At 41.2% G+C, this 24,736-nt stretch overlaps 2 protein-coding genes across 2 annotated transcripts; one reads left to right on the plus strand and one right to left on the minus strand.

The window, feature by feature from the left end:
• The first annotated feature begins 3,770 nt into the window (after window positions 1-3,770).
• Window positions 3,771-7,173, plus strand: cdkn2a/b (cyclin-dependent kinase inhibitor 2A/B (p15, inhibits CDK4)). The gene is made up of 2 exons (XM_079160421.1): window positions 3,771-4,124; window positions 5,387-7,173. Exons 1-2 carry the CDS (start codon window positions 4,002-4,004, stop codon window positions 5,651-5,653), a joined length of 390 nt encoding a protein of 129 aa, XP_079016547.1. The 5' UTR covers window positions 3,771-4,001; the 3' UTR covers window positions 5,654-7,173.
• LOC306696390 (uncharacterized protein) lies at window positions 6,911-24,523 on the minus strand. Its single transcript, XM_079159992.1, has 10 exons — window positions 24,376-24,523; window positions 20,918-23,319; window positions 19,325-19,445; window positions 18,316-18,402; window positions 18,151-18,209; window positions 16,642-16,809; window positions 13,184-13,286; window positions 12,405-12,644; window positions 9,594-9,716; window positions 6,911-8,737 (listed from the first exon to the last, which is right to left on the minus strand). The coding sequence occupies exons 2-10, from the start codon at window positions 23,314-23,316 to the stop codon at window positions 8,699-8,701; spliced, it is 3,339 nt and encodes a 1,112-aa protein (XP_079016118.1). The 5' UTR covers window positions 23,317-23,319; window positions 24,376-24,523; the 3' UTR covers window positions 6,911-8,698.
• Window positions 24,524-24,736: the final 213 nt, after the last annotated feature.

Below are 24,736 nucleotides of genomic sequence, written 5' to 3' on the forward strand. Positions count from 1 at the left end.
TGCCAAGTGTTAAATTCATTAGCACAGTCAGTGTTTGCAATCAAAAGGGTAGACAATAAAACTATTCAAAACATGCAATAAAAGGGGGATTTCAAGCGAACAGTCAGCAGGCGATGATTTCATTCACCGGGAATCAGAGCAGAGGTATTCCCCTACTCGGCTGACGAGGACAGTGCTTTGGACTGCACAGCAGTGCGTTAGTATGCAAAGCACGGTATGATAGAGCGAAAATGTGAATGATAATAGAGGCCACATGCTGTAACATCAAAATTCCAAGCCCCCGACTGCTAAACTGAGGTATGGAAGAGGTTCTGTGACAAACACCATGAAGCGCCGACAGATTACACTGATGCCCACATCACTATTGACCACTCTCCAAACTAGGCAGCTAAATTTAGCGATGAAGAGGAGTACTTTCTTTTTTTTTTCTGACCAAAAGAACGCTCCAAATGCAATGATGTCATGAGTCAAGCCCGACAAAGAACAACCGCCGAGTAAGACATGTTTGATGATGGCCTTGGTTGTCATTAAAAGAAAGCTTTGATTGTCCCTTTTTTTTCACTACATAAAACTGCTGATCTGTTTATTCTCCCATACTTTAAACAGAACATAAAAGGCATAGGCCATAACGTCTGTAATCATTCACAGTGCCCTTTTATTTCACACCAGACACACACACACACACACACAAGCATGCGCAGACACACCAGGGGACTTCCAGACTAACACACCTCCACCCACATTCAACCTCCATCGCTCCAGGCTGTGAACCCCGAGACACAAACACATTCCACACAGGTCGACTCATATTTACAGATAAACAGAGAATTAAAGCTATTGACACACACCTCCACAATCCATTACTGCCAACTTCTATATACTGTATGACCAATGAGAGCTGCAACAACATCAGACAATTAGTGTTCCATCAAGGCGACACACTGCTGAGAGCTGGTCATGTCACAGTCAATAATCATTTCAATGCTCTCACATACAGGGGTACTTCTATTCTGCTGCATAATAAGAACTAAATTACATTTTTTTTTTAATTCTTATATTACTTTTAGTACAATTTTGTATGCAGCACTTGTACCTGTAGTATTTCTAGGCAACATTGTGGTACGACTACTTTTACTTCAGTGAAGGATCTAATTACTGCTTCCACCACTGGTAAAACTAAATAAAATAGGGATTTCATTCATTATAATTCGATTATGTATCACTGCAGCGCTCAGGGACTACTCAGAGGCCCACAACCTTGCTGAACAAATCAACATCTTAAAGCCCATATCATAGTCATGTACAGGCAATTATAAGACTTGTTGTGGTGAAGACAGAGCTTGTTGTGCATTTTGTCCTCAGTGCACTTTGTAATGACAAAAATAAGTCTTGACAGCCGCAGACGCCACACACAGGCTCGTCATATGTGCAGGTCTGAATAACCTAGGGACATAATAGTCTTAAATGAATCCTAAACCATCATTTAATCCCCACATTTCAGGACTAAACTTCCTCAGTCTGAGCACAGTGTCACCCGTCATTCAATCCACAAATTAAAAAGACAAACGTGATGTATGTTATTTTGATACAGAGGAGTAGCGAGCAACCATTATTCCATCTATGACAAACAATCAGTCTTTCCATCCTCATCTCAGCCAACACACATTTCAGTTACTGATCAATTATCAGTCACATTCCTCAAAGAGGCGTAGCACACCGTCTTTGTGTTGTCGTCTCTCCTCACATCAGCAGTGGTTGAGCAGGTTAAAAAATAGAGAAGCATGAAGAATGACATTGTAGTTTCACTATGACTTGTCAACAGTTTCAGTTATTAAGGCACACAATAACTAATTGTGTTGCTATATTGACCGTTTTATACACGGTAGCTGCTGTCTCTTCCATTGTGGAGACAGGCAGGCATTCCAATCATTTTGTGAAAGGCCTCCATTCAGACGATGCATTTGGTTTACTACTCTGTTGACACAAATACAACTATAGTTGCATAAACAGCACCCTGATAAATAACTATTTCAGTCAGCTCAGCAAAAACGTGATCCTTCAAAGGTGACCTAAAACCATTGTAATGCGTCATTATTTTATAGTATTTCAAGAGAAACAGCAAGCTCACTGGATGTAAGAGTATAGACGCACAGTCTGCATTACTAACCAAGCAAACCACCCTGAAATCTACTTAAGTGATAGCAAAAAGAACATATATATTTATTTTATTTATCAATATTACTACGGGATCATGAGCACAGGCTTAGACAATAAGCACTAACATGCACTTGGCAGGCAGACGTGCTGAGATGTACAGAATAGAGCTCAACAACAAAGCCAAAGGAAAACCAACCAGACCTAAAACCAAAAACCACAAAGCAGTTTAAAATCGCACATCATCATGCATGCAAATTAATCCAACAGTTCTAAATGCAAAGCCGACACATAGTGACAAATAATGCAACAATCTCAAGAGCCATTCAACGGCATAAAAGCAGCGTTTAATCTTACCTTGGGTGGCTTGTGCGGGAGGCCATGCCAGTTTACATCACAAGGAGCAGTCTCTCCATGCTGCAATATGTCATCGGGAATGACCCTTAGGAGTGAGAGTCATCTCGGGGGCAAGTGTCGAGTACATCCACGATGGAAGAACAGGTGTATTTCCCCCCCGATTTTAAACAAAGAAGTCGGCATCTGGCTCCGATATGCTGGCGGTAAAGCAGAGTTTGCCCGAGTTTTTGCTGGCATGATGGTGGCCGCATGAAACCGCAAAGTCTGAAAATATCCAAACCTCGACTCCTCCACGCGCTTATTAATTCGACAGCGACGCACACCGCACACAATTTTTTACGCACAACGGTCATAGGTCAACCCCGCCCACATACATTGGCCACGATATGCTAATGGCGTCCCCAGTAAACAATACATATTTACAATCGTTAAAAAAATAAAAAATATGTATACATCCATGGGTCAATAAGGCTAGGCCCGGTCTACTATATGATAAGCTATGTTGTATTCCTGGTAAGTCTTCAAACTCTTGGATGTATTAGCCTTCTCAAACCTGCCAACCTGGCCCAGCAGATCAATCTTGTCTTTCGGCCCCCAGCAGATGAGTCCACTTCAGGGACACTCCTCCTGTTTTTGCCCCCACTAAACCATTTCTGTTATCATATTATCTTTACATTTTGCAATCAAAATGAATCATTAATGAGCCCCCTGATCCCCTTAGTTAGCTGTCACACACTTTATCAACTTTACAAACACATCAGTTGACGAAACAATCACACCCCAACGTCCACTGTTCTGGAGCTTTTATCAGCTGATGGGAGTATGCTTGGTTGCCATGGAACTGTAGCTACTTAAACCTGCATGTTTTATGAGCACGTTCTTGTTATTCACGTGAGGAGAAGGAAAATATTGTTATATTGTTTAATAAATAAAAAAAACAACATCTTTATATCCAGAGCTACTGAATGGACCTTGGCTGAGATTGTATTGTCTTCTTCTGTTTTCAGGTCCAGAATAAACTTTAAGACTCAACATTAGTTGCAGCATCCAGTGGGACACACAGCACAAGCTCAGCTGCGTTTACAGAACGAACCGCAGAAGCAGCGTTTGATTTTGTGGAGAACTATAGTCACATTCGTCGTGAGGAGTTTTGTTTGCTCACATCAGGATCTTGCCGGCTGTGGCAGCGCGCATGCGCAGGATCGCGCCACTGCAGCAACAGCCACGTCTGACGTCATCCATTCAAAACACCATAGGCAAGCCCAGACACACACCGACCGATCGCCGGACAGGCGATGCACGGCTTATACTCATCCGAACCCAGACGACCTGTGGATCGGACGGACCGACGAGACGGGGACGACGCACATCAACACCAAGCTGTGACTATTCGAACCGCGCTCCCTGGCTTCCTCAAATACATTTCGTACCTGTCAAGACGACAGAAGTGACAAGATTCACGCTTGCGTTCTCGCTGGAGATTTCTGGACATGACTTTGGAGGATAAACTGTCAACAGCCGCAGCGAAGGGGAACACTGCAGATGTGAGGGATCTCCTGCAGGCAGGAGCTCAAGTTAACGGGGTGAACAGTTTCGGACGCACCGCTCTACAGGTCGGTGTCAGACGAAGTTAACATCATTAACCTCTTTAAAGGACAACATATATTGCGCACAGTGGAGACTTTTTCAACCAGTCTTGTTTCTTTATTTAGCCTGGTGGAAAAAAAGAAACGCACCTCAAAATGACGCAGTTGCGTGAATCTTTGAGGATTTATAGATCAAACTTCGGCTAACTTTTATTCAGGGGATATAGCACTGTCCAGCTTTCCTATCGATGTAATATAATTCATCATCAAGCTAAATGAAACGAAACTCTAACTTTATATGGAGCCTTCAGACGTCTGCACGAGTTACAACAGACATAAAGTGTTACTTTGGATTATTCATTAGCAGGCCAAACACTTACGCGTATGGCTGACAATAAACTTATGGAGCATTACGGTTGCGTTAAAAGGAGAAAATCTCATCAAAGCGCTTCAATGTCCTCATAATTTGCTCCTCAATTCCCATAAAAATAAGTCTAATATAGTGTGATTAAGTACTGCTTTCTAAATATAAAACAGGCTACAAATTAGCAGAATGTACACCTTCCACTCACAAACAGTAGCCTATTGCCCACTGCACATAATCAAATATTATTTGATGTGAAAGGATTAAGCCTCTCAATATGCAGACTCGGGGTCATCTGTGAAGACGGCTTGCATCATAACTTGCCGTCACCGAGATTGTGCTGAGGAATAACACAACTCTCCTCTCAAGTTAGTGTCATAATATCATTTATATTAAAGATCTAAGAAAACGTAAATGACAACACATATTGCGCACAGGGGAGACTTTTTCAACCAGTCTATTGTTTCTTTATTTAGCCTGGAAAAAAAGAAACGCACCTCAAAATGACGCAGTTGCGTCTAAAAGGCTGCAGCTCAAATTTGGTGCGTTAAATGTGCTTCCAGGGGCTCATCTTTCTCCTATTTCCACTCAATAATTTGAGTGCAGGTAAATTAAATTGTAGTTCATGCGGGGCCTGCTTTGGTAATTTTTTTAAGTAGGCCTATCTCGAGCTTCAGTTCACAAAGCTCCTAATGGCAAGGTCCTGAAAAAAATGACTTGCCTGATTTGCCAATTTCCTAATAAAGTTGATAAAATATCTGGGTTCAAATGTAGTGATTAAACACTTGAGTCAGTGTGATTTTATTAAATTGCAGGTCAAACTCTGGTCCTTATTCTCTTTTAGTATAAAGATATAAATGATGTGTTTATATCTTACAGTCTAATCGAGTGAGATTCTATAACTCACGGTTGTTTTCTTATGAAGGTGATGATGATGGGGAGCACGCCGGTGGCTCAGCTGTTACTGAAGAACAAAGCGGATCCCAACGTGAAGGACAGAAGCACCGGGGCCACACCGCTGCATGACGCAGCCAGGACGGGCTTCCTGGACACCGTGCGGCTGTTGGTGCAATTCCGGGCTGACCCGCAGGCCAGAGACAATGCAAACTGTCAGCCTATCGATTTGGCCAGAGAGAACGGCCATGTCGAGGTAGTCGATTTCCTGAGTCTCTATGAAACAGGCAGACGCTAAGATGTTTATGTTTTGAATTGGGGACTCTGAGACACGGGGCCTGAGGAGGCCTGCAGCCTAAATTATGTAGACTGATCGGCTGTAAAACACTTTATTTATACCTCCGATGTTTTGCTATAGGCATCGTTATTTTATTTCTTAACGAAATCTGGGTTATAGATATGCTGTTATGACAAAATAATAAATATAGCCTACACTATTATACAGATCTAAAGCCAGCTATTCGGGATATTCAGTTAATAGCGACGTCACAATTTGTTGCATGTCGGTTTATCTTCCCGTGTATAATTCAAATATTTCAATTTGCCTATAAGTAAATCCCATTTTATATAATGTAGTTTTTACTATTGCTCAGTAATTTGTATTTTAAAAATAGGATTAATGTTGGTTTTCATTGTAAATCATATGAGATTATATCGTATTTTGAATACGTTTCCATGTCAAATATTTAACCAAAGCCCTTCAAAATGTTTTGCACTTTGAACATTATTGTCTAACTGATAGACTGTTCTGTAAGCATCATCTTTATTCTATAGAAACTGGAGTCCCAATTCCTGTTTGTACAAATGCTATTCAGGACTCAGGAAAATGTAAGATGTAAATGTAAGATGTAATGTTTTACGGTATAAACAGAAGAGAAGCAGGAGGAATATGCTTCACATATTGTCTGAAGGACGGATTAACAAAAGGTACAAGACAATTAAAAAAATAAAAAGCAAGCCATGATTATTTGACTATATAGCGAAATTTGATAGAAGTTGGTTGACTTAAAGCACCAAAGTAGATTTTTTTTGCCAACTAAATATGTTTAGAAATTACTTTTCTACATAAGAATGGACGTGAGGTTATTGTTGCACACTAAATGGGTCGCAATTATGAGTCAATAGCCAAAGGCAATGCTTCGCTGCGTTGCAGTTCAAATAAGGACAAACATGAAAGGAGACAAAATATTATTAAAACACAACTGGACTCATAAAATATGCAAGGCTTCTACGTTTTGGCGAGTTAAACATTAGCTAGGTTCAGTTTAAGCCGAGCTGTTTTTATGGCTTTATGAAACCAAGGGGAGGTTTGACAATAGCACACAGTAAAGTCCCCAAAACCACGACGGGCATAAATAACGCATGCAGCTGTTTTGTCTCTTGAGTTAAATGTTCATGCACAGGTCCAGTATGAAGTCTTAGGCCTGATATTTCAACTTCACCATGAAAAAGCGCTTTTATCTCAACAATAAATCACTGAATGTCAAACAGGAAGCTGTTTTTAGACTTAAATGATTTAATGAAATCATTGGCCAAAATGCATCATGACCAGAAATTCAAATCTGAACTCAACAATTCAGATTCAGGGGGAGATACATTAAAGAAAGAAAAAGCCACAATGGTCACTGAAATAACTTGAAACTGACAAAAGTAATAATAAATAGAAATGTACTGAAAAGTAATACAAATCTGACATTGTTTTTGAATTGTGGTTCAACAGAATCATTTAAAAAAACAAACTACTGAAAATGGCCTGGACACAAATGATGGTACCCTTAACTTAATATTTTGTTGCAAAACCTTTTGAGGCAATCACTGCAATCAAGCGATTTCTGTAACTCTCAATGAGACTTCTGCACCGGTCAACAGGTATTGTGTCCCACTCCTCGTGAGCAAACTGCTCCAGCTGTCTCAGGTTTGAAGGGTGCCTCCTCCAGACTGCATGTTTCAGCTCCTTCCACAGATGTTCAATAGGATTTAGATCAGGGCTCATAGAAGGCCACTTCAGAATAGTCCATTGTTTTGCCATTTTGCCAGACATTCTTTGTTTTGTTTTAGCTGTGTGTTGGGTCATTATCCTGTTGGGAGGACCCATGACCTGCGACTGAGACGAAGCTTTCTGACTCAGCACATTTCGCTCCAGAATGCCTTGATAGTCTTGAGATGTCATTGTACCCATTGTATGCTTCCTTTGTGTCTGTGAAGATAGAGCTGATGTTGCTTGCCAAAATGCTCCAGCTATCTGGTCAAAATCTCCCAGAAGCTTTGTGGCTTGTCAATATGCATTTTGGCAAATTCCAGTTTCAGAACTGTGAACTATGAACATGTGATTAAAAAAATCTTAGCAGAGAATGAAAAGATGCATTTAGATCAGTTCAAGTTGCTTTAAGCATTTTAATGTTTTACAAACAACTTTAAAGCACAAATCACCGTAGTTTTTATTGAGCTAATGTTTGCTGCACAATGCGTTCATATTGTAGAGACAAGCCAACAGAGAGGAAACACAAGGTAACACATATGTGAAGATACTGTAGAGTGTGATGAAATTCAGGAGAAGCAAATGCAGATAAGAAAACGGAAATGACAATGAGTGGTAAGAGAGGCGGCCAACTTCATTATATTGGTGAATCGTACATTGTATCAAACGTAAGTGTGCAAAAATGTGGGTCATCAGTTTCTCAAAAGAACTAAAAAAATACTGTCAATTAGCTGATTCAATAGTTTGCATCAGTCATGAAGAGCAATGACATTGAAAGTATTCCACAAAATATGAAAAACAATTCTGACGTGTATCCAGGCATTTAAAAGATTTTACTAGAGGAAATGTAATACTGTAATACTATTTGACATAGAAACTATATTTGTTTTAACTAAGGCAGTAATTGAACAAAGCATTTTTATTGTATCCTGCATTAACAGCAATAAAGACACCAATGGTTTACAGGCAAAGATATAAATCTGAAAGTTTACAGACCACAAAAAATATAAATCCACAAAAATGAAATCTATAATATTTAGAAGACTTCCTTGTTGATGTTGAATGTTTCGTACCTGGACATGTGGTGGGATACTGAGTGTTTCAGACAAAAAGAGGTGAACTGTGTGGGTGGGGGGGTAATGTGTGTTTTTCACAGACTCCAGCTGAAGACAGAGCACATGCATTATTTATGTGAGGCACTTTTTTTGTGATTCACTGATGACAAATCCACAGGCAGAGTTGAGTCCGTTGTTCGTGCCGGTGCGGGCGAGGGGGGGGGGGGGTCTTGGATCCTTTTCTACACGCTTAGTGTTTCGGTAACATTATCGAAGACTGTGCCATTGACTGTAACAGAAGGAAGACAACAGATTTGTTTTCCCCCCCATGTGCGTATGTATGTCTCAAAGATGTACAGCAACAATAACTACGCTTTGATCATGAGAAAGAAGCATTTGTTTCAGAGTAACCTGGGGCCAAAAGTTCATGTTCTTAGAAAGTTAAAAAGAAAAACAGGCGATCATAAACTTCTTCTCTTTTCTTTACCATTAATTACTAGGGAGCTTTTTTTGGACCGGGAACTTTTTCCAACGTGTAAGCGTTTCCAATAAACCAACCGTTCTGAATAGTAATTTAACTACTTACCTTCCTGCAACCTCAAAGTACTTCAAGCATGTTTAAAAAGTATTGTTGCAAATAGATGCAAAACGTATTGCCAGTGTAAAACACTGTGTGATTTACTGAGGTGCAATTAATACGATACATGTTTATTAAACATGTGCACATTGAATATCTTTATCAACACATTTATTGAGTGAAGACTGTAATATGTATTACAGTCATGGTGTGTTTCCATGTTCAAAGTTTGCAAACACAGATTTCCATTCCAAGTTAAATCAGCCGAGTTGTATTTTGTGCACACGCAGCACAATGACGGTATCTGAGTCAGCCATATGGAGGTATCATTGCTCACTTATTACTTGTGCGTCGTGGTAATAATCACCTACATGAGCGGGTGGTGTTTTAAGATGTTTTGATAACTCTGTTGAAACACAGTTTGAGAGATCGCTCAGTGAGACGGGAGGCAGTATAAATGAGATCTCAGTCTAAGATAGCCAGCTAAAAAAGGTAAACAGACATTCTTTCACAACCTCCCCAAAGTCTAAGTGAATAGAAATGAGTCATTATAAAGTTGACAACTTACTTTCAGGGTCCTCATTGTCTGAGCCCAGTCCATCTGACTAATCTGAGGTATTGCAGTCAGCAGGATACTGCTGGCTTTGTTGGCGTTCTCCTTCATCGTCTTCAGCACGTTGTCAACACAGACCTACAGGACGAGGGAAGACAAACAGCTGGCGTGTGATATGAATTTACAGAAATGCAAATTTCACTTCCTGTTAGTGTCGCAGTCATTTTTGTATTTCCCTAAAAATGTAAGATCACTTGTATCTGAACTGATGCTGAAGAGAATGTTTGCACTGTGAATAACATTGTATGGGATCAGACATCTCAATGGACATTTGTGGCAGCAATGAAGGAAGATGCTATCCTGTAAAAGCAGTTTTTAATATCATTTCATATTTTTCAGATTCAACGTAAAGTTTTTCTTTCAATTTGTTTTAAATGGACATCATATGGAGATTGTCAGACATGTGAATATCTGAAATGGCCCTGCTGTAACCTGACAATACTTTAAATTAGGGTGATGAGAGTTCAAATCAATATCATCAAGATTCAGCAAATTTGTGTAAAACATTTAAAACAATCAATGTTTTTAATGCAAAATGAGCTGTATTCTACGGTTACTCTTCACACACGAGAATAGCTTCTACACCTAACTTTGTTAGTTTATAGTTAAACATTTTTGGAATATCGTGAGGAGTAGCAAATATTTTAATTCAAGAAAGCACAGATGTCAAGGCTCCAGCTCTCTCCCGGACAGCGAGTTGGGCTGGTGGAAGTGAAATTTAGTTTTATCTCAAGTTTATTCCAAAACACAAAAAGACCTGCGAGTCAGCCACAGAAATAGCCGTCAATTTAAGAAACATGTCACATCAGTGCACATGTCAGTATATTGATTTTCATGGTGTTAACAATGCACTTGCTGTGTCCATGACACTGGAAATAATCACATTATGTCCCCTGCAACATGGCTACAAGAAGAGGAGAAATCAAAACAATAAGTGCGGTAAGCATGCCGATTTATCTGCTGTGATCACGTAAAGAAACTGAGGACTCACTCACACAGTCAGGGTAAAATATTGAAGTATGTCTGCATGAAATCAAGTGATAGTATCGACATTATTCAGCCAGACGTACAGTATATAGTACAGTAAGTGACAACATCGTTTCCTTCCTGTGCTTGTGTTTTCTCCTGTGACCTTAATTAACATTCATGTTTTTGTGGTGTTTGCCAGGATGAGGAGAGTGAAGCTGATGACTCAGTGTGACTCAACCTCCTCTGGCAGGCCTTCCACCGGAGGCTGGCAGGCAAGCCGACTAAGGGGGGGGGGGGGGGGGGGGGGGGGACAGGAGGTCGTATGGGGCTGGGAGGGAGCAGAGAGGGGGTGGCGGTGGCGGCAGGATGTGGCAAACGTTCTGCAACCGGAGGAGGAAGAGGTCAGCTGCAGGATCTCGGAAGTGGAGTTGTGAGTTTGGTAGGATCAGTGAGAAATGAGCCCAAACTCGCCCACACACAGTAAATCAGCTGCATTATCTGGAGTGTCTGACAGAGAGGAGGTCAAGAGAAGCCACAAATACTGTCGTCTACTTACAGAGCACAGATGGTGATAACCTTTGTCGAGGAATGGAACACAATAATGGTCTAGAAGCATTTTAGTGAGTTAGTAACTTTAAAACACTGCAGAAAGAGGTCAAAATGATATTTGAAATAATTCAAACTCTTTATAAAAGAGCCTATAATGTAACAATCTCCTGCAAAGCACAGAGGAAGAAAGGTAAACTTCGGACTGCCTTAAGAGTGACCTATTGGCTATTACAGAAAGAAGTACATTTGAGCTTTCCCTATGTTTGCAATTCATGCTTCCTTGTTAAACATTCTGGAAAAGTATTAAGTGTGTACTCAAACAATGTGGGGCTATTTAAAGCAGTGGTGGGCCACCAGGGCCAGCAAGGCCTTCTCTGCTGGCCTAAACAGAATCACAAAGTTAGAGCCATTTTATAATTTAATAATGTTTCAGAAATACACTACATGTATTATAATTTTAAAAAGTTCTGTCTGCAGTCGACTCCGGTATTAGTAGAAGAGTAGAGAGACAGACAACAGACCAGAGAGCAGACGGTCACGGGTGTCGTGTGAAAGGGAAATCAAATGTCAGGAGCAGAAGGCGAGGAGCTAGACCCTCGAAAAGGATCATCATCCGTTGTTTGGAAGTTTTTTGGATTTAGGGCAAGTGATGTTATAACCAAGAACAAATCATATGCACAGAGTGCGCAGATAGCCCTTTATTTTGGGTAAACAATGTATTTATATTTTAACGTGTACATTAGCTGGAATGTAGCACAACATGGAAGTGAAAGCAGTGCTCTGTTGATTTAATTTTGGGTAAAAAGTGTTGATACTATTTTATTTATATTTTCCTTCTACGAGATGCACTGTGATAAGGACCAGTCTGATGCAAAGATTTGTACATTAGCCAGAATGTAGCACAACATGGAAGTGAAAGCAGTGTTCTTGTTCATTTAAACGTGAAAGTGCAATAAAATGATGTTGTCCCTAAAATTAATGAATAATCGTGATCTCAATATTGATCAAAATAATCGTGATTATGATTTTGGCCATAATCGTGCAGCCCTACTGCGAAGGAGAAGACAGTTGAGATAACAATCCCTTCACCAAGTTTCTCCTTTCAAGAAGTGACGCCTGGTTGCTGTTGTTAGTTTTAAAACACAGACACGTGACAGCATGCTGTCCAAATTACCACCGTTTAAGAGAAGAAGAGCGGACAACAAACTAGTAGAAACAGCTGTTGGGACCTCCAGCCTGCCGACTCACCGCCTCCTCGTGCTCCTTCCAACAGTCATAGTCTGTTGCCATGGCAATGCTGGCATAGCACAAGCCGGCCTCCTTGGCGAGGACCACCTCCGGCACGGTGGTCATGTTGATGACATCGGCGCCCCACTGGCGGAACATCAGGCTTTCGGCCCGCGAGGAGAAGCGCGGCCCCTCGATACTCAGCATGGTCCCTCGGACGTGACACTTGACCCCCAGGCTCCGCGCCACCTCCACCAGGACCTGCACCAGGATTCACAGTTAGTAGAGGAGAGTTAGTAGAGTAGAGTAGAGTTAGTAGAGTAGAGTTAGTAGAGTTAGTAACTGTGTCCATTAGACCGATTGGAGGAGAGGGGGAAACTGTGAACATGGTTTTATATCCTGAATATGAGATCCAGCATTATATGACTGATTGTATACTATTTCTCACACAACTCATTCCCATGACACAGTCTTTTGCCATTACATTTTTCATTTAAACTTCAGTCTTTAAACAATTGAACCTCCTGAATAGAGTTAAATTCACCCCTTTAATATCCATCAGATGTACCTTAGCTGTCAGCAAATTGACTCCTAACTTTGCAGCTCCTGTGCAGCTTTTCTCACCTCTCCACTAGCTTCACACTTCTGGTCTATTTTGGTCGAGCCATAATATATCAAAAAGACAAAAATTAAATGTTCCATTTTAGAATAATTTTAGAAAACAACGGTATAAAAGCTCAGGGAGCTCAGGAAGTGACGTGTGTGGAATGGGATTTATGTACAGGCACTTGAGGACTCACATCTCTGGTTCTGTTACAGAAAGGCTCGGCCATCGGGATGTGACTAACTCCTGGAGGACTGGCGGGCTGCCCGTCATACAGCGTCTGAGCTCTCTTGGTGGTCCTGGCCAAAAGAAGCACACAGGAAGAAATAACAGTTTGTATCAAAACAACGCAAGCAAATCAGAGATGTCGTCAGGCAGGTTCAATTGTTGCCATTTAACCAAATCCAAACTAAATAATGAGTTTACTCGATTTGTTTTGGAAGAAATATGTAATATGTATGCTAATGTAGAATACAAATTGGACAGTGAGATTTTTTTTTTTTTTTTATATATCAGATTGGTTAATACATTTTTTTATGAAAATTAAAGTATAAAAACAACAGAAAAGATGGAAAACAGAAATCAACATACCAAAACATTAAAAGAGCAAATACTGAGAGGACAAAACTATTCTAAGAGACACTGTCAGTCAACATGAACACTATATCAACAACCAAGCAGCACATTCAAAGTTAATCGTGTCCAGATGTTTTGAAATCTCCTTTAGAAGCCACAGTTTTAGTGATAAATTAACCAGCGTGGTTGAATTATTTCCAGCATTAAACTATTCAACATGTTATGAACAGTACTTTCAGGACAATAAAAGCATTAACAGAGATCAGCAGCCCCCTGGTCTCTCACGCCGAGACAACAACAGTCGTCCAATCTCCAGCTCTGCTGAGTCAGAGTCAGGAACCTCCACCGGGCACCACGCCAGCCTGCCAGCTCTTTATGGAGCCGGTCTGCAGTCCATACAAGAGGCCGACTCATTAGCCCGGTGACCTGAGTCTCCCGGTGTTCCCTCAGCTCGTTTAGCATGTACTGAATTCATCATATGAAGATCATTGTGGGGTAATTAAAAAAAAAAAAAAGGTAGATTTCTAAATGGTGTTTGATTTGCTTCCATTTTCCCAGGGATCGCTTATTCATACCACAATTATCTCAGACATCCAAAATATTCGCCGACAGTCGGCAAATATTTGGAAGTTGATGCCCAACCCCATCTCTTACTCATGACTCTGGCATTGGAAGACTAAAGTCCTTGCTTAAATATAGTTTGCCAGCTGCAGCTCCACCCTGCTGAACAGCACACAGCACAAAGCCTCTTTATGCTACACAAACCTAGTTATCTTGGCGTTTCTTTAGCAATGTCATTCCAGCATCATTGTTGTAAAGAATTGCTGCTTCAGCCTATAATTAGCAAAGATTTAAATGATTCCTAAAATGAAGAAGGATGTGGTATGGACGACTAAGCATTAAATATATTATACCAATCCTTTAACATCATTTCCAACACAAGTCCATCATATGAGGTCTGAAGTACAGCTTTACACTCGACATTATTAGGACTTTATTACCTATTTATTTGTAAAAAAATACACCATTGCATATTATTCTTGCACTCATGTGGAATTGATCGGCGTTTTTGTTTTTCAGAAGAATCTAAGGCTCAAACTAGGAGGATTGGGGGAGTGCAAAAGGCGTTTTAAGAAGTCCATGTGAGACAGTACTGCATTGAACTCCACACAGCCAGCAGCACTAACCTACAGCCACCAAGTGTTTGCTCTGGAGGAGCAGAGGCGACTTAACAATTGTGGAATGAATAATGTGAAGCTTTCAGAAAGCATGCCGTCACATGCTGCAGGACAAGTCTGAACAAGTCTGAACTAGCAGCTTCCTCAATTCTGATAAACAGATCTCTCTGTGCTTAATGCCGGTAGAGAAGCTGTTCACCAACACTGCCGAGCAAAGCCACAGGCAACGTGACGCCGTCGTATGCTGAAGTGTGCAGCGGAGCACACTGACACCACTGTGTCTCCATGCAGCCAGCTGGATAACAGCGCACTGAAACAGCTTGCATCGACTTATTTAATCGAATTTGTGTGATCGGCCAAACTCCCACAGGGAGTCGTCCTGCACACAAAGTATATGCCTTGAGGTCAGACGCTGCTGAGAGAGAGCTTTCACATCAGTGACACAGAAAGATATCCTCAGGTTTACCAGTGTTTGACTAACTAACGGAAGAGTGGGCGAGGATTTCTAGTGATAGAAAAACAGAAATACACATTTTTTTTAAAGGTTTTGTTGCGACTGAAGACTTGGAAACAACAAATATAGGTATTTATTACGGATGTAAATATACAGGAATCAGTCAACCTGTTTATTTGTGTTCAAAATCAGCATCAAAACCATAACGGCACTATCAGCTGATGTCAATATAAATCTTCATGAGAACAAGACCTCTCCATGACACTCGCTAAAACATGACAGTGCGTATTATTAGCTCAGTGAAGTGAACGAGAACTGAAGGCTGAAATTGTCACAACTCAGAGAAAGTGATACAACAAAATGAGACAGGAAGGAGGCCTGACTGTTCACAAAAATATCTCTGTTAATTATCATATTCATGTCAACTATTTCTATCGGAGGAACAGTTTGACTGAGGAACACAGTCAAAGCGTTTCTTTATATTCTCACGGAGGCTGTGAGCAAACTATGACTGTGAGAGTTCAACAGAACGTCAGGCAGAGGTTCACCATTCTTCCAGCTGAACAGGATAGTAAACAAATATTGGCTTCGTCAAAATGTGTCAAGACGCGGTGAATCAAGTCTGTCCCCCTTTTCCTACTCAGCTATCTGGACACTGTTGTCACACAGTAACATGAATCCTGTCAGTGAGATGTGTGGGAAGGTGTTTGAATTACTGTGAAATACACAGTCGCAGCAGGAGGACAACCAACGGCAAACTATTTAAAGGAACACATCAAGACAGTTCATGCAATCTTAACTTTTGTGGAGTTTCATTCACAAAAAATCAAAAAACTATTTAGCCACTTTATTCACGTAAACTGTGTTTATCTAAACACGTATGCAGTTAACACAATTCAGAGTGTGCATTGTCGCAGATTATGTTCTATTTCGTGAGCTGTATTAATATGAATAAGGATGTTGTTTATGAATATCAGCCATGTGAATTAAGGGCCTTAGACTATACATGAACATTAGTGTGATCAGGTCATTTTAAAGTAGTGATTTGCCGACATTGCTCTAAGTCTAAATAAACGTTTCTGAACCGCTGTACTGGCAGTGATAGAGGGGCCATATGCTCACAGAGAACAAACAGAAATTGGGATCAGGTTCTGAAACAACAGACTCTCTCAACTCCTGTTTGTGCATTAAGATCATGCAGCTTGTGTTATTCATACACCAGTAAAAAAAAAGAAAAGCTACCTGTGCGCTACTTGTTAATGCAATCATTTACTTTTTGTAGCCTGTATGTTGAGCTCTTTCTGTAAACAATATATGAAGAATTTAAATGCTCTGACATTCTGTTTCCTATACCTACTGAGAGTAATTGTAAAGAAGAAATGTGAGCTCTTTGTTCCTGAACCAGGAACAAATGTCTGAACTATGACCATGACCATGACCACTCACCTGTCAATGAACTGGTCTATGATGACAATGTCTCCTGGCTGAATCTCCTCCCGGAGTGAGCCACAGGCCGTGGTAACCAGCAGATGTGTGCAGCCCTCTTCTCTCAGTGCCCAGATGTTGGCCTGGTAGTTCACATTGGACGGCATTATAGTGTGCTGTCTCCCATGCCTAAGAAAAGGAAAAATCAAGTCAAGACACACATTGTTTATTCATGTTCATTGATTTTTATGTCCGAAACCTGCAAACACACTCTGAGACTATTAAGACTAAATCAACAGTCTTGGTTCTGTCCCATTCAATAACTCAGCACTGCAGAAACCTTTCAGTCACGAACTCAACTTACACTAATGAATCAATGGATCAATCCTGCTTTCATCATCTTGGAAATATGTCAAGGATTAGACCAGAGGTCTTCAACAGGGGGTCCGCGACCCCTAGGGGGTCTGCGGGGGTACTGCAGTGGGTCCGAAATTTTTGGTTGATAAGACTATTTTTTTTTTTTTTTTAAATATGAATCTGTCCATTATTTTAATAGTTCAGTATTGTATGCAAGATAAAAGTTATGTTTATGCATGGCAGTGGCACTAATAGGCCATCACTCATTTTTGTTTCCACATTTATGTTTAAAATAAAAACGTCTATTTGAATAGCTTGTATGCATGATTATCATGTAATTGACAGACAATGTTGATATTTGCATTGGTATCACCTGACAAGGTATGTTTATAAATGGCAGTGGTACGGCCGCCCTACTCACTGTACCTTCACATGTTTAGAATAAAAACATGAATATATGAACCTGTGTATTATTTGAATAGCTTAGTATTGAATGCACAATAAAGAGGTATGTTTATACAGGGTACTAGGCCCAGTTTCATATAAAACACAATTTTATACAATATATATATATATATATATATATATATATATATAGAATCGTGGGTCCCTGCTCCAGCTCTCTATCAGTTTGTGGGTCCTTGGCCTGAAAAACGTTGAAGACCCCTGGATTAGACCATCTCTTTGTCACAAAAACCTAGAAACCGTCTTTATGCCTTCATAACTAGTAGATTAGTCAACATTTCACCGATCCTGGCTTCCTTTCACTGGCTCCCTGTTGCTTTTTGAACGGACTTAAAGATATTATTGATTAAAAACAAATCCCTGAGAGGCTTCTCCGCAAGTTATCTATCAGATTTCTTATTGTTCCAAGTCCCTTTCTGCACCTTGAGATCCTCGGAGGCATTGTTTGTTGTTTTACCAACATCCAGAATCATACGTAAAGGTAATACAGCCTTTGCAGTCCGGGCTCCTAGACTGAGTAAAGTAAAGAAAGTTGTATTCTTAGTAGTAGTAGTAGTAGTAGTATTAGTATTAGACGCATGGCACCTCACTGTTATATGGAGTGTAATATTGAAAAGATGCAGTACAAATGAGGATCCACTAGATGTTGCTAACAGAACACATTTTCATAATTGATATTTTAAGATAAAATAAAACACCTTCTCTTACCTTGCGAGGAGCACACATTCCACGTTTTTTATCTTCCCCAGTATCAGAGCATCGGATGGCTGTTCAAGAGGAGCAGAACGATCAAACTATACAGCACACTACTCTACGGATTCATCGACACACAAAGCCAGAATGTGAGCGAAGCTCATTGTTCACACTACTAACCTTTCCATACGGTGTGTCCACATAACGCTCAGTCCTCCCCTCCAAGATATCTGGATCATCAAGGCCTGAACCACCAATTATTCCAATCTAAACAAAACAAATCATCAACATGTACAGTATAGGGAATGACAGCATGGGCAAAACACACGTGGTGTTTAAAGGTATATGAGCACACATTCAAATCAGTCACTAACTCATTACCTTCTGGAAAACCCAAAGACAAGATGAAAACATGCCATTTCCCCAGAAGGAAGAATTCTGGCTGTTTGTACATATTTTACTGTTTGTAGTCAGTTAACAGCATTGCTCCAGGGTAGTGTAGTAATAGAGGCAAATATTTACTTCACTCCACTACATTTAGTTGAAAGATTTATTCATTTCTAGTACTTAAAAGATGGGTGTATTAGATAGAAGATATGATCATATTCTAAAATATAATATAAAGACATAGATTACTACCAATATGTTAAATTGTTCAAATTGGTTCCCCCTGAAACCACCTACAACATTGCTGCTTCCACATGAATCAATGAATTGATAATAATTATAACGTTGAGATATTAAGAAGTACAAATTAGGATAAAAAGCAAATACTGGAGTAGTTAATAATTGTACTTAGTGACAGCTGTCATGCCTGGCCACGTGTCCAATCCACTAAACCTAAGATGGTTCACCTTTGACCCTAACGTTAGCTGTTTCCCCGGTACCTCATAGAGCAACATGGCACTTAGCATGCAGACGTTAGCTTGTGTTATTTAACTTAGCTATGGCCGTTAGCTGCTGTACTAAAGATTACAAGTACGGCTTTTCCAGTACAGTACGATGCTAACAGCTAGCGTTATTTAAGAGCATTTCCCACGCTTCCATGTTTGTCACAGCAGCACATCTGCATTCAATAACGTGAACTAGCTACGTTATCTTTGATTTTGATTGATTTCCCCACTGTGTTCTAACACACAATGTTCACTTTGTAAAACGTTCAATGTGACAATACATGTCAGGTTATTACCTTAATGGGCACCATGGAAGAAGCCATGACGAGAGTGTTGCTGTTTTTCAAATTAAAGAAGTTGTGAAGAAAAGACCCTTTGTAAAACCCAACCGTTATCATCCGTCGGCACAGCGGAAATCAGACAAGTCTTTTCCGGTTTGCCTTCAAAATAATGGCATGGCGCTTAACCAACATTTTAGATGAGATAACAGCCTAATGGTTTTAGGCAATCCATTTAGTCTTTCGGACCATTTTAAAGCAAATATTATCCGTCTACCTTGCCCCAGGCATTAGTTTCCATTCATTTGACCACAAACCCTAGGTTCACTTGATGCCTGTGAGAATATTTATCAGTGGACTTGTTTACTTTAGTTGTTTGTATTTCTGCTGCTAGCTAAAGGGAATACTTATTATGCACTTTAAGCATTGTTTGCCACAACACTATAACTTTCATAACTGACCCGTCTCTACCAAGATGATACACAATTTATTATAATATGAAAAATAAATGCAAACTGAAAATAAGGTACTTTTGAAATGGTCTGCAGCCCTGTGAAGAATAGTGTGTATTTGTAGTAATAGGCACAATAAAATAAGCAAAAACATTTTTATAGTCCTTTTAAGTGACACGCCCTTACTAAATTTGGCCTTGACATTTCACATATTGACAATTTATAAAGCAGAGTGTGGTGTTTTTAGGAAACTTCTAGTGCCCAGTTTTCTCATATGAATGGAAAGTGCTGGGAATCGAAAAACTAACCACACACACACACACACACACACACACACACGGACCACTATAAAAGACACACATTTAGGTTTTAAGGATAATGCTTTTCCCGGCTTTATAATCAAGAAATTAAAAGTTTAGCACCCAACCCTTCTACATTGAATCAGCACAGCACTTTGTATTTCTGTATTGTGAGAGGTACATTAAAGATGAAAAGTTGTGTCTCATGAAACAGGAAGTGAATTCTTTAGCAACAGCTGTAGGTTTATTTTGAGAGGTACAGGAACCAAATAAGAGGTTTGAGTTTATCTGAATTTGCATACAGAATTAGGATCGACCCTCATATTTGTGAGACTACAAATCTATGCAAAGAAATGTAGTCATTTTCTTTCTTTTTAGAAAACCAACAGCACACACAGTTGGTCATTACAATTTATTTTAAATGAAATTAACTACAAAAGAACCCATATTCAGAAACCCAAACACCATCTCCGGGTAAGAACTACTCTGTGTGTAGCAGGTAGTAATTGTTTTGTCTTAAGAAGAAAGCTGACTTATGATGACAAAAGAAAATCACCGTGATCAATATCACCCCTGAGCGCACTGTAGAAATGAAATACATCCATTAAAAGAAAATGAATTTCCTGAATAAGAATCAACACTGAAAAAAGATGTGCAATCCCCAATAGAAGTCCATTCTGCTGTGTTCATAGTGGCACTTTGCACCTTTAATAGAAACATTTGAGGGGTTTAAGTGAAGTCATGTTAACATATTGACCATTGTTTTGATGTTAAATACAGCTGGCAGCCCGTAGCTGCTGGTGGGTGAATCCATCAGCTCCCACCTAACTGTCAAGAATCTGAATTTCCGTTAAAACTACTCCAGAGAGTCCGGAGGGGCGGAGTCAACTGGGCCCTCTGTGGTACTGCTGATGGGGTTGTCCTTGTTAGCGCTGCTGGCCTGGTCGTCACTGTCACTAGCAAAAGAATCGCTGTCGCTATCGATGGTAATGACAGTGGGCGAGTGCTTCCCTGTGCGTTCGTTACTCTTGTGCCTTCTGCTCTTCTTCTTGTGTTTCTTCTTCTTCTTATGGTGACGCTTGCTTCGCTCATGACAGTCTTCCTCATTGACGAGCTCCACGCTGATGCTCCTGCTCGTCTTTCTCGACCTGTCTTTGGATTTTTTCCGACGCTTCTCTTTGCTCCTTTTCTTGTGTTTTGTTGCTAAAACGGGGGCGTCACCTTCAGTGTTTGAGTTTGAAAGTGCGTTTTTGGATGTTTCCTCCAAATGTCTCGTCTTGTATTTCCTCTTTCCACCTGGCTTGCTGTTGTGAGGTCTCCGTTTCGTTGAAGGGGAGCGACTGCTGGAATAAGTCCTAGAACGAGAATGCCCTTTGTCCCGTCTACGCCTGTCCCTGCTGGGGCTCCTGGAGCAAGAGCGATGATCTGTGAACTTGCGGCTGCTGTAATAGTAGGACCGCCTCTCTGTGTAATGCCTCCCACCATCATTTTTCTCTTGGCTGTAATGCCTGTACGACTGATAGCTGTGATCGCTGTCCCTCCTCCTGTAATCGCCGTCACGTTTTGAGTACTCTCTGCCAATGGAGTAAGAATAACCTGTTTCTCTGGATAGAGTGCTGACACTGCTGCGGGAGATCACCGGGCTCCTGCTGGAGTGCCTGCGCTCTGCACTTCGTGACCTCCTCTTCCTCCCATGGTCTCTGTCCTTTGACAAGAGCCTCTCCCTAGATCTGTCTTTTCTGCCTGACTTACTGGATGTCTTGTGCCTGCTGGATGTTGAAGAGCTACATCTTTCTTTTGAATCCAACTGATGATAGCGGTCAGTTTCTGCATTTTCGGACTGACCGGCACCGCTTGGATCACTGCTCTGTGACGCCATAGGACTGAGACTAGAGAAGCGGATGTGTTGAGGTAGAAGAGGCACTGCTTTAATATCTTCACAGGCAGACTCATCCGAGTCAGAGGACAGCTGAACCAGCTCAGGAGTCCTGTCTGATGTTGGCTTCACAACACTAATAATGACACAGTCGTCGCTGTCATAAGGCAGACACTCTTCGTCGTTAACTTCCCCCCGAGTCCCGTCTGTTTGGTTATGAGGACTCGTTTGCTGTGGAGAGGCCCCAAACTCACACGCCTCCTCATCTAAACTGCTGTCTGAGTCGAGGACTGATAGACAATCTACCCTGCCCTGCTCCGCTGTCGTAGAATACGACGGCCCCGGCGTCTCATCGTCCCACACAGCGTGGCTCAGCGAAGACGTGGGGTCTCCTGGGGGGTTCAACTCCACCGAGTGTTCCTCATCCTCAGAGATGGCGATCACAGACGAACTGGAGCTGCCGTCTTCATCTGACGAAGCGGCCGGGCAGTCATAGACAGCATGCTGGTCATAGGCCTCCATATTGAAGGGAGACTTTGCAAAGCTGATGAACTCATGCAGAAAGTGCTCCGTGCGCCCCTGGAGGAACGGCCTCAGCTCTTCCTGGATAGCCCCGTCCTCCATATCGTAACGCGTAATGCGCGACATGATGATGTGCTGAACTATGTTGACCAGAGAGCCGTGGGCTCCATACAGCACAATCAGTTCTCTTTTTAGCCAGGGGATCAGTCGATGCAGGCAGGCGGGATTTCTTCGGAAGAACTCAGCCGCGGTGTCTCGGGAGCGGCCCCCATCCCGGACACTCCGAATCCTCACCCCCCGTCGGTACAGTTCCCTCCTGAAGTTGACCATTTCCTGCTCTCTGAGACTGTTCACTGCCCGGCCTTCACTCGCAGCTCTCCTCTTGGCTGCCAACCTCATCATCATCCGCCGGATGTAGCGGTCCTGCGGCTGTTGGGGAGGGTTCGAGGTTTCAAACATGACTCCGTTGTCTGGAGGCGGAGAGGTCCTTCCCTGCATCTGTCGATGGACTCCGGTAAGAGTTGTGCGGTATCTAAACCGCACTCCACCAAAAGTCCCAAAAGAGGTGCTATCCACCGGCTGCAGGTCATACTTCTTAAAGTCTTGCTCTGATTTTATACTGTGATAGATTGAATTAAACGACTGTTTGCATAAAGGGCACTCGGCTTTGTTCTTGGACCACTCTTGAATACAGCGGAAACAGAACTTGTGTTGGCAGAGGTCCAGGTAAGAAATGTTGTTCAATTTGTCCAAACAGATGGGACATTTGGAGTCCGGCGACACATCTGCAGACATGTCTTCAGAGGTTTTCCTTCTGCCCTTCTTCTGGCTCTGCTGCAGGGCAAGCTTGATCGCTGACATAATCTGACATGATGAGAAAAATAGGGTTCAAATTATTATGAAATTGGGAATTCTCACACATACCAAACCAGAATGGTAAGGCCGACATACAGTAACCTGTTACGTTCTACCAAGGTGTTGCAGTTAAGTCTAAAATAAGACATATTGAGTAGGCACCAGATTCAACCATGAATCACTGCATTATGACCTGCGACTGTTGACAGGTGTGTTATAATGAATGAATAATCATGTTATAATGAACACTTTCTTGTCATAATAAAATACTATATTGCTAGTATAAGTCTACTTTCATTATTATGACATATCAGTTTCGTTTGACTGTCTCTCCAATTGCATGCCAACCGATACATAAATAACTTTAACCCAACACGTTCCTACTTGAGCAATAAATAAACGGTTTGAAATTGTCATTACATCATGAGTATCTTGTAGTAACAAGGAAAATGGTGTTACACCAACAGACATGTCTTATAATGAGAAACAGAGCAGAATAAATGACAGAAATGGATGTTTAAGTCGATGGATAATGTTAAGCTAATGCTATAACAGTCTGTGATACACAACTGTCATGCTCCTCAAGTTACATCACATGTATTTGCGCTGTACACGTTAAGTGCCTTACTCATCTATCGCTATCTATTTTGATAGAACATGTCAGAATAACCCTACAGTTAAATCGACACTCGTGTATTCCTTCGATTGCGGCGTTGTTTTCGGTTAGCGTTGGTTAGCCTAGCAGGCTAGGCTAGACCCGTGCCTATAGGGTCACAGAAATGACTGTTAGTTTCGGTAAAGCTAAACAGTTGTAAATACGTAAGATATAACGTGCTGATCGTACCTCAGACACTCCTGACAGTCACACAAGCTATTCCGTCAAAGCTACATTGGCGGTACCACTGGTAGCTCACGAACTGGGGAACTATGTTCGCTAAGGTTAGCATGCTAGTTAGCTAGGCTGCGGGCTAGAATGATAAGCTATGTAGCATTAGCTAGCTAGGGAGGGAGGCTAGCCCCTCTACGGCTAGTGAGGACGTTCGAGAAAAGTTGTTCAATATTTACTTTTGGCTTCCCCAGACACGTATGCTGTTGGCAACTGATCAGCCTTCTCTGTCTTGTAGAAATACATTCATTTCTACATAACTATCGTTCAGGAGCGAGTATAAACAAGACCGGCAGCCTGGCTTCATAACACTCCTTCCAAATCCTACCGAACATTCCGAATATTTTATGTTGTAATTCAAACTATAAGCCACTTCCGCCCTTCACAATAAAAGCGCTGTCTTTGCATTTTGAAGAACATTTTACTGTCGAAATTAAATATAAATAAGGCTACAATTGCAATTTGGATACCAGTGTATCTTATGAAGGGGTTAGCTAAAGCTGTACCAGCGTGAGAATGAATCTCAAGTTTTAACATCTA

This window comes from Pholis gunnellus (assembly GCF_910591455.1).
Source record: "Pholis gunnellus genome assembly, chromosome: 5".
Lineage (NCBI taxonomy): Eukaryota > Metazoa > Chordata > Actinopteri > Perciformes > Pholidae > Pholis > Pholis gunnellus.

What these genes read in the sequence shown, in the direction of transcription:
- cdkn2a/b (XM_079160421.1), top strand. Translation starts at nt 4,002, where the DNA reads ATGACTTTGGAGGATAAACTGTCAACAGCCGCAGCGAAGGGGAACACT. An exon ending in TCGGACGCACCGCTCTACAG is followed by an intron (nt 4,125 to 5,386) that starts GTCGGTGTCAGA and finishes TTTCTTATGAAG; the next exon opens with GTGATGATGATGGGGAGCAC.
- LOC306696390 (XM_079159992.1), bottom strand. Translation starts at nt 23,316, where the DNA reads ATGTCAGCGATCAAGCTTGCCCTGCAGCAGAGCCAGAAGAAGGGCAGA. An exon ending in GCCCCTCCGGACTCTCTGGA is followed by an intron (nt 19,446 to 20,917) that starts GTAGTTTTAACG and finishes AAGACTTGTCTG; the next exon opens with ATTTCCGCTGTGCCGACGGA. An exon ending in GAATGTGTGCTCCTCGCAAG is followed by an intron (nt 16,810 to 18,150) that starts GTAAGAGAAGGT and finishes TCCTTTTCTTAG; the next exon opens with GCATGGGAGACAGCACACTA.